The following is a 16,859-nucleotide window of genomic DNA, read 5'->3' as shown; positions in this document are numbered from 1 at the left end:
AAAAAACTAAGCAATTAAATCTTCATGAGCACATCATTTTTTTTTATTTAAAAAAAAGAAGCTTTATTTTATTCTAGGTTGAACAGCCAAAACACCTGTTTCAGAACTATAACAACATATGAAAAACAACAAAAACATAAAAAGTTCACAAGCCCAGCAGCTACTGCAGGAAGTGCTGTAGGGATCCAATCAAAATAATTTTCACTATGATTTGCTCCTGGTTCCTGTTTTCCATTATTCATCAGTTTAGCTGGTCATCATCCGTGGGGCAATGCTCATAGACATCAGCTCCTGGAATAAGAGCTTACAGGCATACGGCATCCGCACCAGCGAGATCTGAAAGAACAGAGCAGAGGAAGGGGTCATGAAAGAGCTAATTTTAACATCTTGAATATGAGTTCTATAATATGCTCATTAGACCATTTAAAGTAAAAGCTCATGGCTTGCTACTTGTGGGAATTGAACCAAAAACCATCCCTGAGCCTTTAAAATCTCAATAAAATAGTAGAGAAGTAGAGACAGATCTTTTCTTCTGTATAGTGATTAACAGTGAAAATGATTACAGAATTATGCATAGATATCATTCACAATAAAATCAAAATATTTGTAATATTGATAGCGTGAAATTAAATTTTATACCAACTTTATTGACCACTTGACCCAGTAAGACCGGATATTAGCGGTTACTCACCTGTGTCTTGTTGCGGCAGCCCCTGCACTCATAGGTGTGCGTGCGGGTGTTTGCGATGGCCATGAGGCCGCACAGGTTGCAGACGTGGACCTGGTACGGGTCAGAGGCCTCAAAAAGCCTCTCTTTTAGGAACTGAGCGGCACCGTGAGCGATCTGACAATCACGTTCCATCTCTCCAAAACGCAGCCCACCATCACTGGAGGAAAGAAAACAGTTAAGATCTGATAGGTGATTTAACACATAAAAAAAAATGCTAGCATAATAGTGCTGCAATCTCACCGTGATCTACCCTCCATGGGCTGTCTGTTGAGGATCTGGACCGGACCACGGGCCCTGGAGTGGATTTTATCGTCCACCATGTGCTTAAGACGCTGGTAGTATGTGGGTCCGATGAAGATCTGTGAGGTGAGCTTACGTCCAGTGAAGCCATTATACAAAACCTGCAATAATAAATACTACCATTAGAACCACATTTCAACACATCTAATGCATTCTTAAAGGAATAGTCCACCTAAAAATGAAAATTCTGTCATTTACACACCCTCACGTCATTGCAAACCTATATGACTTTCTTTCTTCGGTGGAACATAGAAGATGATATTTTGAAGTCAATGGGAACCAAAACTGTTTGGTTGCCAAGATTCTTGAAAATATCTTCTTTTATGTTCCACAGAAGAAAGTCAAACAGGTTTGGAACTACATGAGGGTGAGTAAATGATGACAGATCATTTTGGGTGGACTGCCACATTTGCAGGTAGGAGCTCTTCACCTCATTGCCTCTCAGATGGTAACCATATTCTGACAGCAGGTTGGAGACCTTTTGTACATTCACAGCATCGTTGAATGGCGTGGCATCACCAATCTCTCCTTTGTTAGCAGACACCTGAATTGAAAAGGAAATAAAGGGTTCTGAACTGCGTATTTAACACAAATGACTAGGGTTGTGAATCAAGAATTGGTTCTTATTCAGTGTAATGGAACCGAATTATGGTTTTGTTAACACCGACTTTCAATTGATTCAATTGATGGTTGAATTGCATGCAAAAGTATGACGACTAATATATAGTTTGATTTCTAAACAATTGGCTCTTATGAGTTATCACTCACAAAGACTCTCAAATCAAGTCTCAAACTCATGAGTTATTGGTTCAAATCAGTCTAAAAATTGAACAAATTAAAAAAAGATGTTATGTCAACCTTTAAAAGATCTGAGAAGTGTTATTGAGTTTTGTACTAGACGTTTGAGTTAGAACTGCTTGTAGTTAAAGATTAAAAGACATTTATAACATCTTTGTTTTGTAAAAAAAAAAAAAAAAAAAAAAATCATTAACTACATTAAATAACATGAACAATGTAAAAAAATTATACTTCTTGGTTAATGTTAATTTCAACATTTACTAATAGACTTTTAAAATCAAAGTTATTTCTGTTGATATTTAATGGACCTGATATAACAAGAAATAATAAATGACCAGTTGTATTTTTAACATTAACAAAGATTAATAAATACTGTAACAAACGTATTGCTCATTGTTATTTAATGTTAATTAATGCATTAAAGGCACACTGTGTAGAAATTGTGTTTGTCAAACAGCGACCTCTAGAGTCGCTGTGGAATACTTGCACTGTCGTAAATACCCCTCCACCCCCCCACCTCCCACCCTGCACACCGGTACCTGCGTCGGGCATGGAACAGGCACAGATAGACTCCGAAGACATTAGGCTTATTTATGTCCTGATAATTATGTGAGATATTGAAAACTGTTCTCATGATAATCGCAGGAATCAACGTCAACAGTGTCGTCTGATATCCCTCAGGACTACGTGATAAATACACCTCACAACACCTGAGTTCAGCTGGCAAACTAGTTCGTGAGGCAAGCTAGGCAATAAAACATAACGCAAAAAACACGTAAGAGAAACGAGTGTTTGTTAGCAAGTCTGTTAACAGCTCTGATAATCGAAAGCTAGCTAGACATGTGTGGAAATTATTGGACTGGTCTAATTATCAGCAATGGATGAATGAACAGCATCGTAAAAAAAATGACATACTACAAGCAAGCGCAACAACATAGGATGCAAACAAGTTTACAAATAGAGATTTATTTACTGGCCACTTCATGCGTTTTCTCAGATCTGATTTATCAAAACGATTCCATTTACACCTGGTCACATAAATGTGTGTTTGCGAAACGGATTTAAATCCGATCTTCAATTCCCGCGCTATATGCAGATTTAATGGAGTGCACGTCACCGAAAGCAACAGATATGAGCTGCATTTTATTGATCATCAGCTAAAATTTCAAAATCAAAGACCGCAATAAGAGAGAGCAGCAACAGCCCTGGTAAGATAATTTCATTTCTTTACTTTTAATGATGATGATGATTGTGTGTTAAGCGTCTGCGACTTACTTTCACTTTGATTTGCGATAGTTTGCACGTTGGCTTGATGAATAGATGCTCGGCTTCTCATCTGCGGTGATGCGTATTATAGTAGCGTCGTCATATCTGGCTATTACATTACATAGCCTATAACACGCTTTCACACGTTTATTATTATTTTTTTTTTTGCATTTTTGGGAGGAGTACAATTTACATATGTGGTTTCAACAACCAGATGCATTTACACTTGTCCAGTTTCGTCTGGAATGCGTCTCAGACCTCCTCCTGAAGTGGTTTGAGCGATCGGATTCAAATCCGTCTCGAATGCGTTTCGGAGGGCATTTACACCTGGTCTTTTCACGATCGGATAGCTATCCGATCTGAGAAAACGCATGAAGTGGCCAGGTGTAAACAGCCCCCATGACAAAAACATACGCACGAAAATCGAAAACAAACGCTGGTTGGCCTCTCACGTCCAGATTTGAGGAAGTGGTGGGGGAAGTGACGTATGCCGTAAAGCAGTCGAATTTTGTAGTTCTTTTTGTGCTCGGGTTACTACCCGAACCCCCGAAGTTACATAGTGCCAGTAAAAGCGATACAGACCCCGTCAGGCTATGGCAGACGTGTCATTCAACCTATTGTAAGTCGATGTACCATCACAAGGGTCTTGGAAATATATTATGAAGGTTGAAAAGTTACACGGTGTGCCTTTAACTAACATTAAGTAATGGAAGAATGGCTTACCAAGAAGTTCATGTGCATTAATAGGCATAAAAACATCTTTGTTTTGTATATATATATATAATTAACTGTGGAATGTGTAAAAAAGAATTTTTGTAGGGCACTTTTCTGAACACATGTTCCCAGAATAAACATCTGTCAGTAATGTAGACAACGAGTTGGAAAGAGAAGCATGATACGCAGTATTAGGAGCAGAAAACCAAAGTACCTTCCCTTGCAGACACTCGATCAAATGGCCGACTGTCATTCTGGAAGGGATGGCGTGAGGGTTGATGATGATATCTGGGGTGATTCCTTCACATGTGAATGGCATGTCCTAAAGAGAGGAAAATTCACAGGTCAGGTCAGACACACACTGCATCTGTGTTTGGGTTTCATAGTGACTGTTTACAATGCCTTCAGCTGTAAGAGTCTATGCTATCACAAGCTGTTTAAGAGCCACATCCTGTGTACAAACCTTCAACTGCAGGCTAGTCTAAACAAAGCTAGCAAAAGCATACACATTCAGTCTCGTTTATATTAAAAATGAGCACTACAACATTACATTTCCCATTACACAAGTTGAGTCAGTAAGACTTTTTTTTAATACTTTAATACTTTTATTCAGCAAGGATGCCTTAAATTGATTAAAAATGACAAAAGATTTGTATTTCAAAAAAATGCTGCTTGTTTGAACATTCAATTCAAAGTACCACAGCTTCCACAAAAATATTATTATATAAGCAGAACATCTGTTTAAGCATTAATAAGAAATGTTTATTGTGCATCAAATCAGTATATTAGAATGATTTCTGAAGGATTATGTGACACTTAAGAATGGCGTAATGATGCTGAAAATTCAGCTTTGCCATCACAGGAATAATTTACATTTTGAAATAGAAAACAGTTCATTTAAACTGGAATGTATGTTACAGTATTACAGTTTTTGTTGCATTTTGCATCAAATAAATGCAGCTTAGGTGAGCATAAAAGACTTTCAAAATATTTTTTTTTAAAAATCATACCAACCCCAACGGTAGTGTACACTTACCTCTTGTCTGTACTGGATACCGCAGGTACCCTTCTGACCGTGACGACTGGCAAACTTGTCTCCGATTTGTGGTATACGAACTGAACGGACCTGCACAAGACAATTTACATTTATGCATTTACATTAAAAGTGTTTATTAATAAACAAATTTTATGCTGATCTTTGAAATAAAAAAACAACAGCATTTGGGTTTGGAACATACTGAGGGTAAATAATGTTCATGTTTGAGTGAAATATTCCTTCAAGATTGGCAAAAAAATATTAATAATTCAGATTCAAATCAGTACATACTCTGATTTTGCAAAACTTGTAGCCCTCCTGGTTTAGCGTGACCATGACTTGATCAACGATTCCGGTTTCGCTGGTGCGCAGGAACGTGCTGCAGTCTCTCTTAGTGTAGCGACGGTTGGTGCTATCCAGCTCATCATCATTCTCGGGAAGAGTTACGGTTTTGCCAATGATGACGTCCTCACCAGACACACGCACACCGGGAGCAATCAAACCATCGTCATCCAACTTGTCATAGATGGCGTGTCGCATGCCTTTAGAGAAAAAAGAAACAGAAATAGTAATAATGGCTTGCAGAAAGGTTCTGTAACAACATGTTCTAGCCAAGCATGATGTAATAAAACATCAAGCAATAAATCACATCTCCATTTTAATCTAAAGATTTTCAGCAAATATCAACAGCATTGCACAAGATATTCAAACTGAAAACTCATTGGACCACAAATTTGCTTCGTGAAAAAAAAAAAAAAATGTAATGCTACAAATATGCTGCATTGTCACTTCCTAGGATGAAGAGAAGAGTAAAATCACTAGAATCGCACCTTGACAGGTCTCTCGGGTGGGTTTCTCAAAGATCTCTTCCTGGTCAAACCCTTTCTTAGATTCCTGTTCCTTGTACGAGCGGTAGAACACAGACCTGAGATAACAGACAGTTTAATCAAAACTTGAACTTTGTGAAAAGAAATTTTAAGCATAGTTTCACATTGATTTTGACAGCTAAATTCTAGTATCAGATACCTGAAGAATCCACGATCCACAGCCGAACGGTTCATGATGACAGAATCTTCCTGGTTGTATCCAGTATATGATGCAATAGCCACAATGGAATTGATACCTTTTAAGAAAAATGTGCATACATATGACAGTTTTTGAGGTTAAATGATGTCTGAATCATTGATAAACTACTGTTCAAAAGTTTGAGGTTGGTGACATTGCATAAGTCTCTTATGGTCACAAAGGCTGCATTTATTTGGTCAACATACAGTAAAAAGAGTAATATTGTGAAAATAACTTTTCTTTTTTAATAAAATGTAATCATTTCTGTGATGGCAACAGCCATTTCTTGAGTGTGTCACATGACCCTTCAGCAATCATTCTAATATGCCGATTTGGTGGTCAAGAAACATTTCTTATAATCAATGGTGAAAACAGTTGTGCTGCTTCATATTTTTGTGGAAAGAGTGATACTTTTTTTCAATGTTGCTTGATGAAAGAAGAGCATTTCTTTGAAATGGGAATATTTTGTAACATTATAAATGCCTTTACTGTCACTTTTGATCAATTTAGCACGTCCTTGCTGAATGAAAGTATTAATTTCTTTATTTAAAAATAAAGAAATAAAAATAATATATAATTATATACTGCTACTGCACTACAGCACTACTGTTAAATGTATGAAATAGATTACCTGCCGGCAGCTCTCTGAAACGTAGATACTCCATAGAACGAGTCGTGACTAAGGGTTTCTGGGGGTAGTAGAGCACATGTGCCAGGGTATCCATTCGCACATGGAAGTTGGTGATGTAAACTCCCATGGCTTGTTTACCCATAGCAGACTGGTACGTGTTTCTGGGAGACTAAACAGGAGAGTGCATCATTTAGACGCTTTATTATGCAAGTTCTTCATAGTTATACTAGAGAATTTGCAGGGTTGCAGATGTTAACATTCTCTAAAATGTTAATATATCCACAATACTGCATGTTTTAAATAGGTATTATATGGGGCGGTACCTGGTTGTGATCAGGGAAAGGAATAATGGATGCACAGACACCCAAAATCATGGACGGGTGGATCTCACAATGCGTGTAGGTGGAGCAATAAGCCACGCCCTTCTCCTGAAGGTCATCGGGGGTCATGGCCAACATTACAGTTTCCTCCTCTAGTGTGTCAATATATTCAACCACACCACTGGCTACCAGGTCCTGCCAACTACACAGGAGACAGATACTCTGTTATAGAGGAACGGGAAGAATCTGAAACCAGTCTGAGATGATATTCTTCGCATATGTATGTACCTGTAATTATTGTACTCTCTCTCTTTGAGCTGGTCAATGTGTCGTCTCTTCAGCAGAAGTTTCTGTTTCTCCACAATAAGCAGCGGACGGCAGATCCTGCCAGCGTCTGTATAGATCCTGATCTCCCTCTCACGAATGTCTCTGATCATTGACACCTGGACCACGATGAAAACAAGATCACAATTAGGTGCTGTACACAAAATAAATGTTAAACTGAGTGGTGCAAAAACAAAAACAGGGAAAAGAGATGTCACACCTCAGACACGATGATGTCCATCTGTCTCCTCAGCTTCCGTAGAGTGTTCATCAGCTGCTCGGGGTCTTTGTGAATACCCACCCAGCATCCGTTCACAAAAATCTTAGTTGCACTAAAGGAACAAACAAATTAAATTGTATAAATTCAATAAAGATTTACAACAACAAAAAAATATATGAACAGCATTGCGCAATCACAAAATGTTTCACTTGTAAAGTGTCGATTTCAATGGTGTGGTGCTGCCCCCTATAGAACAGGATGACACTCACTCTGCAATAGCAGCAGGGGAGATTTCCTCCAGGTTCTCCATGCTCCACTCTTCCAAGAACTCCAGGATGGGGGACGGCTGAGATCCCACAGAGATGTAGGCCATGAGAGCTAGATTCTTTACCAAACCTACAGCATGGCCCTGCAACAAAATAATTACACTCCATCTTAATTACCTTCAGCAATTACACTCCACCTCACTGAAAACTTGAGCTGACATTCACATGCAAACTAGTGTTCAAGGGTCCTACCTCTGGGGTCTCCGCAGGGCACACCATACCCCACAGTGTGTTATGAAGCTGCCTGGGTTTGGCCAGCTTGCCGTCTCGTCCTATAGGCGAGTTTACGCGGCGCAGGTGGGAAAGAGTGGAGGCGAAAGTCAACCTGTTCAACACCTATAAACAAAAAGACAATGAGGATAGTGTGTAAACTGTCAGCAAAAAAAGTTTAATAAATGTATGCATTTGTACAGAGTAGAGCAAAAGAAGGAAAAATAAGTAAACATCACCTGAGATACTCCAGCTCTGGCCTGATGGGCTTTCTTCACATCCCCCCAGTTGCCTGTGGCCAGGGAGTACTTGAGTCCGTCAGAAATGATGCGGGTCTTAATGGCCAGCTCAAGATTAAAGTCCTTCCCCCTGTCAATAAACTTCTGTGCATAGATCCTGATCTCCTTCAGCAGGTTCTTGAACATTCTGGGAAAAACACAGATGTATAGATTTCAATTTTGGATGGGATGTCATCTTGAAACATGCACAAGCATTATTTTATTAATGCACCTTGAATGCTTAATGAAAGGTTTTTTGATTCTAACCCTCTGAAAAGGAACGCAAGCAAAGGTCCAGCAAGATCAAGCCTCTTGTTGCCATAGTGATCTCTGTCATCCAGCTCTCGTCTGCCCAGAGCAGCCAACAGTAGTCTGTGAACCATGTAACTAAAAGAGAAAGCAATCAGTTTGTACATGCATTACACAAAATATAAAAAATTAAGTAGATATTTGTGTGTATACATATATACTCACACACACACTATTTACTAAAGACCGTTTAATTTGTGATAACATACTGCAAAGTTTTAAGATTTTGATCAGAAATACAGTAAAAATAAAACACATTAAGTTGTATTTTGTTTCGTTTTTTTACTGTATTTTTTTCTATACTATATGTTTTTCAAAATCTTACGGACCACAAATGTAGAAGTGTAAGACAACAGGACAAACTCATAAAGCTGTTTTACCCTAGAAAATAAGCTTTCTTGGTCTCACAGAAATCTGATACACCAACATGTGGCAACACCTCCTTCTGCAAAACCTCTTTAGCATATTTGATTCTTCTCTCTTTGGTGACGCCAGGTTTAGCCCCTCTGGAGCCAATGAAGTTCAGAGCCACATTCTGTTCCTGAATCACAAAGGCCTCGTCCAAAGATGGCTTCACCTGGAGGGAAAAAAAGCAGAGTATGTCGTTTTTACAAATTAAATCGTACTTCTAAAGGAAACCTCTACTAATCAAAAAAGTGCTTCATTTGTACATTTAAGGTGACATACCATCTCCATCATCTCAGGATCATCAAAGTCATAGATGATGTGTTCAAGGATGTCTCTATCAGACACAAATCCCAAAGCACGGAACACAATGATGATGGGGACTTCCTGCCGGATGTACGGCAGAGTGGAAACAATCCTCTGGCCGATGGCACTTTTCTTAACTCCCTGGACAGAAGAAAAAGCACAAGAAAATAGATGCACATCCAAAAATCACACAACTTGGAACAATTTGCAAGCAAAATACTTGCTTTTACAGTCAGGAGATACTGACCTGTCCTCCACGGGCCATCATGCTGACCCAGATGGTGCTGGTGGGTCTGGAGGAGTTCTCCAGACATGACCTGCACTCTCCAGTGTAAGCATACTTGGAGTCTTTCTTGGCAAACACATACACTGTGTTAGTGGCCATCTTCTCTTGAGCAATCAGGACCTGGACAAATGACAGAAACACATTGATTTAAAACACAATGTGTGTTATACTGCAACTGACCAATTATTTGCACAAGAAAAAAATATTTCACAAATAAAATAATTATGCGATTGTGTGTGTAATTCTGTGCTTTTGAAACAAAACCAACCTTCTCTGAACCATTGATGATGAAGTAGCCTCCAGGGTCCAGTGGGCATTCGTTCAACTCACAGAGATCACGATCCGTCAAGCCGCTCAACAGACAGTACGTGGAACGGAGCATGATGGGAATTTTGCCTATAAACGTTTTCTGATGCTGCGTCTGCTGTTGCTCTTCCCCATCCTTTATGATAGTCTTTGTGATGTCCACATACAGAGGGGCGGAATACCTGCAAGTCACAGCGTGCATTCAGATACACTGCCTGCTCTTGTGAAACCTGTGGGAGTCGGACTTTTAAAGTTCACACTAAACTAAACTAAACATGCAACTTGAGAATGCTGTAGTTCAGCTCTATTAAAGGCTACTATAGCATATTTAATGCACAAATTTATAAGATCTCAAAATTATCAACAGGATCAAAACTTTGATGTTGTACAAAATCTATTACATGATTTCTGTTGTCTGACAGTTCATTCTGTATCAGCAAGTAAATAGGCTTTTAGTATAATTCTAAAAACATCCCCTTCAGGGTATGGTACATGTTTTTAATGTGAAATCTTTTACCTGATTTGCACAGTTAACTACTATATTGTTAGTAATATTTCAAGATGAAACTCACTGGACTGAAGTAACTTACTTTACATGATTTTTTTTAGAGAGAAACAAATGATACATCAGGCTTTTGAGGAGCATTTATTTGTAGATCTAGTCATCATTGTATTGCATTATACTGTATGTTTTCCTCCCACAAAAAACATTACAAACCTTACCAAGACATATCATTAGGAGATATAGAGTAACCACTGATATCTATATGCACTTTATGAAAGTAGATGAGATCAAAGATCTCATTGATTGATTTGATAAACCATCAGAATTTTCATTTTACTTTCTGGCAATATAAATATCAGCAACAAATTGCATGTTTTTGCTTGATTTGGATTCTATGGGGGGAAAAAATTGGTGTTTTTTTTTCTCCTCAAGTATGATCTACATAATCTCCTATATCATACTTTATGACCATAAAAGCCTGATCTATCAAATATGATACTCAACAAAAAAAACATTAATAAATAAATAAATAAATAAATAAATAAATAAATAAAAGTTATCATATTTTTTCATACGTCAGGCTTTACAGGGTTAAAGTGCTCTCAAACACTGAAGGACATCACTCACGTGAGATTACGGAGTCTGGCTTCGTTTGGCATCATAGGTGAGGGAGCACCATCTCTTTCCCAGTGAGTGGGTTTGGACAGGTAGATTTGCTCAAACTTCAGCAAGTACCGAGGCTGCAGAAAATAAATCAAATCAAATTCAGACAATTCATTTTAGAGTCTCATAAACGCACATATATGATATCAGACATCGAATCAAATCACTCACCGGTTCCTCCACCTCTCCAGATGTGTGCTGGGCCTCAGCCTGCAGGTCAATGGGTGGAGCATCCTCCACAATCCTCTGCACAGACATCTGGATGAACTCATCGAATGAATCCAGCTGCTGTCGCACCAAACCTTTCTCATCAAAATATGAGCTGGAAAGAGAAATGTGACAAGAAACTAGCAAAGCATTGTCAATAAAGTTTAAGATTCCTCTTATTACCTTTAATACTGCATAAATAGATAGATAGAATTAAGGTTAAATTAAAGTTATAGCACAAAAGTAATAATGACAGCTATTCAACAGGTTTTTTCTTTACCTGATAACAATCCAACAGGCCTCCTGCCACAGATCAGGGGTGATTTCATCATCATCTTCATCATATTGGATATCTTCAATAATTACAGAACTTTAAAGTTATTTACTTACACAGAGTTAATACACTGAGTGCAAAGCAACATTGTTGCTGGCAAATTATGCTTACTAGCAAATGCATTAACTTCACTCTATAAATCTAAAATGGAAGACACTCATTAAATACTTGTTCTAGACACAAAGGTAGAATTATTATAATATTAAGTTTGTTTTTCTTAATATGCCCATTTGCGACAAAGCTAACCTTAGCCTGTTAGCCAATAACGTTGTGTTAACGCTTGAAACTATCGTATCTAACCACACATTTCACTGTAATAAAACTATAAATAAACACGTATTGCACTTATATCGCCAAAACATACCTTCGTCTTGATCATACATGATATTTACTGGTGAATAACTTCTGTTTAAAATAAAAGGAGGTTATCCGCGCAGCCCACTGAACGCCGCTTTATGTCTGCGGCTGCACTGCTACGAGTATGATGAACACAAACGGCTACAGAATTATACGTCACTTCCGGAGAAAGTGTTTTTATTTTATTTATACACAAGCATTTACACGTCTGTGATTAAGTAAACCATAGTTTGAATGTTAAATATGTTACATAAAAATTAAATATTGTACATAATATTCTTTGTCCAATTTTTTTCCCCGGTGACGTATATTGTACGCGCGGCTCTCGGAATTCTCTCACATGGGTTCGTTGTTTTCAAGGTTGTAGTAACTGAAGCGATGTGATTGTTATTTTAACATGCAATAATGTACAAGCTATTGAGAGCGTCGACATTCCAATTCTACACTCGTGCGTGTTTAAAACATGTTTCAAGACCGGAACATGAATGGATGTGGCGGTTTCCACGGTCATTTGTTTCCAGCTTATTATCAAAAGACTGTGTAACCCATGTGGGCACAAACCAGAGGTGCAGATCATCCAGATGTGGGGTTTACGGTCTGAGGTGTTACAGCAGTCAAAAAGGAGCTAGAGTACCAGCATCAAATCAACCTCAGGAATTATACACATTAGTTGAGCCAGAGAAACAAGAACAATTTGTGTTCCCGGACATTGATGAACCAGTGGACAATGAAGAGGATAAACTGCCAGATCATCTTATTTCAAATGAGCTCACGAATAATGTAGAAACAAAGCCAGTGCATGAAAAGCCTGGCAAAGACATGCACATTAAAGGACTGGAAATGCAACTGAAGCATTTAAAAGGCTCTGCAAAGTCCGAAGTGGAGGAAAACTCATTGATTGAGTTCCACGATGAAGGATTCCCACTGGACCGACGCACCAAATCAAAGAAGGTTAAAAAGCAGCAAAAGATCTATGGCACTCCTGATGTGGAGGTGGCAGTCAGCGATTCCTGTTGCTCTGGCTGCGGGGCCCTCATGCACTGCACTGACCCTGAAATCCCAGGCTACCTGCCAAGTGAGAAATTCAAAGTGTTAGTTGAAGAGGACAAACTGAAGAAGGCAATATGTCAGAGATGCTTCTTAATCAATCACCACCAGAAGGCTTTGAACGTCACCATGTCCAAAGAGGAGTACCGAGCGATTGTCAAGAGAATTAAATCAGAGAAGGCTTTGGTGCTGCTGATAGTGGATCTTCTGGATCTCCCCGACTCCATCATCCCTGACCTTCCAGAGCTTGTTGGGAAGAATAAGCACATTGTTATTTTAGGAAATAAAATAGACTTGCTGCCTGGAGATGCAGAGAATTACCTGCAACGTATCAGACGTCAGCTGGCGGCATACTGTGCCAGCATGGGCATTTCTACCAGTGATAGCAAGGACGTCCACCTAATCAGTGCCAAAACAGGTTATGGTATAGAAAACCTTATATCAAGACTGCAGTCAACCTGGAAGTACAATGGAGATGTGTATTTGGTCGGCACTGCTAATGCTGGCAAATCCACGCTGTTTAATACTCTACTGGAATCAGATTATTGCAAATCCAGAGCCTCAGATGTGATCCATAAAGCTACTATATCTCCATGGCCTGGTGAGATATTGCATTTGAGTTAATTGGTTGCTTGTAATGCTGATTTATGATTACAGAAGATATGTAATATGTTGACTAATGCAATGTTTGCAATTCTGTTTCACAAGTATATAAGAACAGAATGTTTCAAGGCACAAAAAAAGAGAACAAATACCTTTTTAATGGATGTGCTTGACCCTTTTAGGACCTCGTTTAGGAATGTGTTGTGCATTTCTGAATGATAAAGCTGTTTAATGTATGATATTGCTGTCCAAGTTATTTAAATTGTTAAAACATAATCTATCTGTCCTCTGTAAATCTAGGAACAACATTAAATCTGCTGAAGTTTCCCATCATCAACCCGACCCCCTACCGGATGTTCAGGCGGGCCGAGAGACTTAAACAGGCGTCTCTTTTGACTGATGAGGACATGAATCCTCAAGAGCTGAAGAGAATCAAACAATTCAGCAAGCAGGGATACTTGGTTGGTGAGTTTGCAAGTTTAGTTTTTTTTTAGGGATCCACAATATATCTGTTCCATATCAATTATTGGCTGATATTATAGACTTTTAATTCATCTCTATCGGCTGATATTGGAAATTTAACTGTGCATGGTAATTTACACTATTTTTACTTTCATAAAACCTTTTCCATCTAATGCTCAGTTAAAGTTCATCTTTAAAAACACTTAATTCATAAAATAATAAATACGTGTTAAATAAAATCACAAAATTAATATAAACTCTTCATACTGTACTTTGTAAAGTTGTGATGCCTAAATACACTTGTAGCATTTAAAACGATTGATTTTATTTTATTTGTTTACTTTTAATGTTTAAATGTATCATTATTTAGGTAAAATAATATCGATTATAGATCATATTTTTCTCATTATAGTGCAAGTTTTAAGCTCTGAAGGAAAGGAAAATGTAATATGTGATATATATAAACAAAATATATATATATATATATATATATATATATATATTATATTATATTATATTATTATATATTATAATATTATAGATTTTAAGTTAGAGGTTGTTGTTTTTTTAGGTCATATTGGGAGGACATTCCGAACAAATCAGTCACTCAAGAAAGACCTTGTGGAGTTTGATCCTGACAGCCTGAGCTTTGGAGAAGACGCGGAGGAAGGTGTTAAACAGAATCCGTCCTTGGACTCCTCCACAGACGCAGAGCTCACCTACAATGAAATCAAAGATGCACACTGGTTCTATGACACCCCAGGCATCATGAAAGAACATGACGTTAGTCTCTACATTCAAACTGTACTCACATAATGTGATATAATTATGTTCATAACTGCAATAATTTCTATGTTCCCTTAATTTAAAACATCTATCATTATGAATCATCTGTCACAAAGGGTTTTAATCAAAATGAAACTTTCCAGGTGCTCAGCCTGTTGAATGAGCAGGAAGTGAAGCTGGTGGTTCCTACACATGCCATTACACCGAGAACGTATCTAATGAACCCTGGTATGGTTTTGTTTTTGGGGGCTTTGGCACGCATTGATTATTTGGAGGTAAGAGTCTGTTTGACTTAGGAATACTGAATGTTTTGCTGCATCTGCCACGCACTAAGATAGTTTCAATGTTCTGTAACTCTCTCTAGGGGAAAAGCTCTTGCTGGTTGACAGTTGTTGCCTCATCTCACATCCCGATTCACATCACCAATTTGGACAAGGCTGATGCAGTCTACCAGAAACATGCTGGGAATACCCTTCTTGCAGTATGTGTATACTGTATATATATGTGTGTGTGTGCTTTGTTATCAGTAAAATTAATTCTACATGATACTCCATTGTTTTGTGATAAGGTCCCATCTGGTGGTGAGGAGCGCATGAAAACTTTTCCACCACTTATTGCTCAAGACTTTGAACTCAAGGGGCAGGGCAGCAACACCGCAATTACTGACATCAAGATCTCATCAGCAGGTGATTTTCTGAATTTTCAAGCAGAAAAGCAGGCTAAGCAATGTGTTGCATAAATCTTGTGATTCTTTCAAATTCTTTCGATCTTGGTGCCTGCTGCCTTTCCAGGTTATGCTGGATGTCTATATTGAATTGCTTGTTTAGATGAGACACAAATCTGGAATTTGATTATAACTTTTTTACAATAACCTTTTACTTTTCCAGTATGTATTTTTCCACAATAAAGTAACAAAAAATGTAATGGTATTATATTTTTTCAAATGTGCTTGGTTAAACCAAGACCTTCTTTGAATTACCAGGATTTTTTTTAATGGTACTCATATGGTATATTTGTGATACTGATACCACTACAGTACTTTTGTAAGGGTTTATAGTAAGTCTTTTAACCAAACCACATGGTCAAGTCTTAAAGTCCCCCTGTAGTCAATTTAAAACTCATCTTTGATCATCAAAACGCTTATTTCAATGTTTTGTTCTGTGAAAATAATTCCGTCATACCTTAAAGGGTTAGTTCGCCCATTTAAGACATGAAGTTGTATGCAATCCTTACCAGCACTATAGTGCATACACACTGACCCACTCTGTGATCACCTCCCTGGTCAGAGTTCTGGCCGCTGGAAGTTTTTCAAGAATGTAACTCTACACCCATTTAGTATATGTGGCTCCCTAAATATGCAAATTAGCCCCGCCTCCACTCACTCACAGCAGCTCGGGCCTCCTGATCCACATAGAGAACAGGGGCTACTTCAAACCGTGTTTTTGAGACTGTCTTTGGTTCACTGCAGTTTTAAAGGAGAAAATACTCAGCAATGGTGTTTACTTGTGCTTTATGACAAACCATGTGCAAATTCATATTTAAAACACCACATAGACATATAAACAACTTTAAAAAGTTGATTTTCACCACAGGGGGCCAGGCCCCTTAAAAAAAATGTTTTTAAATATATTTGAAGAAACTTTAATTTGTCATAATTTTTCTTGTTTCTTAGGCTGGGTTGCTGTGACAGCAGCTGAAGGAGATCAGCTGTTTTTGAGGACTCACGCCCCTGAAGCAGCAGGACTTTGTTTGCGCACCCCGCCTTTGCTGCCCCACATCGTGAATCGGAAAGGACAGCGAATCAACAAGTCTCCCGCTTACAAGACTAGAAAGCCACAGGCGCTGGTGGACATCGGTCTGTCTGTGAAAGCAGCTGAGAGACTCAATGTGAGAAGGAAAAAATGAAGAACAACATATTTAAGTGCAAATTACTTTTCAAAATATTGTTCTGATTCAACAATGTATTGCTTGTATGCTACATATTTTTGTACTAAATGTTTGTGAATTTACCTGACAATGAAATGTATTTATATATTCTGCCATTAAAAATGTCTTTAAAAAAAAA

At 38.1% G+C, this 16,859-nt stretch overlaps 2 protein-coding genes across 2 annotated transcripts; one reads left to right on the top strand and one right to left on the bottom strand.

The window, feature by feature from the left end:
• Positions 1-53: 53 nt before the first annotated feature.
• Positions 54-12,023, bottom strand: polr2b (RNA polymerase II subunit B). The gene is made up of 25 exons (XM_084430134.1): positions 11,904-12,023; positions 11,486-11,558; positions 11,170-11,320; positions 10,963-11,075; positions 9,793-10,012; positions 9,486-9,644; positions 9,215-9,379; positions 8,908-9,104; positions 8,486-8,605; positions 8,180-8,366; positions 7,923-8,066; positions 7,674-7,813; positions 7,405-7,516; positions 7,149-7,303; positions 6,864-7,062; positions 6,541-6,709; positions 5,871-5,967; positions 5,675-5,769; positions 5,136-5,386; positions 4,845-4,934; positions 4,023-4,130; positions 1,461-1,574; positions 971-1,131; positions 692-887; positions 54-336 (listed from the first exon to the last, which is right to left on the bottom strand). Exons 1-25 carry the CDS (start codon positions 11,920-11,922, stop codon positions 247-249), a joined length of 3,525 nt encoding a protein of 1,174 aa, XP_084286260.1. The 5' UTR covers positions 11,923-12,023; the 3' UTR covers positions 54-246.
• A 180-nt stretch (positions 12,024-12,203) lies between these two features.
• noa1 (nitric oxide associated 1) lies at positions 12,204-16,846 on the top strand. The gene is made up of 7 exons (XM_084429571.1): positions 12,204-13,544; positions 13,847-14,011; positions 14,580-14,791; positions 14,938-15,069; positions 15,159-15,275; positions 15,363-15,480; positions 16,467-16,846. The coding sequence occupies exons 1-7, from the start codon at positions 12,302-12,304 to the stop codon at positions 16,697-16,699; spliced, it is 2,220 nt and encodes a 739-aa protein (XP_084285697.1). The 5' UTR covers positions 12,204-12,301; the 3' UTR covers positions 16,700-16,846.
• Positions 16,847-16,859: the final 13 nt, after the last annotated feature.

Source organism: Rutilus rutilus (assembly GCF_951802725.1).
Source record: "Rutilus rutilus genome assembly, chromosome: 14".
NCBI classification, from domain to species: Eukaryota; Metazoa; Chordata; class Actinopteri; order Cypriniformes; family Leuciscidae; genus Rutilus; species Rutilus rutilus.
Note: the sequence above shows the minus strand (reverse complement) of the source record. Positions and strands in the feature narration are given on the sequence as shown.

Excerpts from the sequence above, each read along its gene's own strand:
- polr2b (XM_084430134.1), bottom strand. Across the intron at positions 11,076-11,169 it reads CTGGAGAGGTGGAGGAACCG|CCTCGGTACTTGCTGAAGTT; the intron begins GTGAGTGATTTG and ends TATTTTCTGCAG. Across the intron at positions 5,770-5,870 it reads GTGGATCGTGGATTCTTCAG|GTCTGTGTTCTACCGCTCGT; the intron begins GTATCTGATACT and ends CTGTTATCTCAG.
- noa1 (XM_084429571.1), top strand. The coding sequence starts at position 12,302 with ATGTACAAGCTATTGAGAGCGTCGACATTCCAATTCTACACTCGTGCG. Across the intron at positions 14,792-14,937 it reads GCATCATGAAAGAACATGAC|GTGCTCAGCCTGTTGAATGA; the intron begins GTTAGTCTCTAC and ends GAAACTTTCCAG. Across the intron at positions 15,070-15,158 it reads CACGCATTGATTATTTGGAG|GGGAAAAGCTCTTGCTGGTT; the intron begins GTAAGAGTCTGT and ends AACTCTCTCTAG.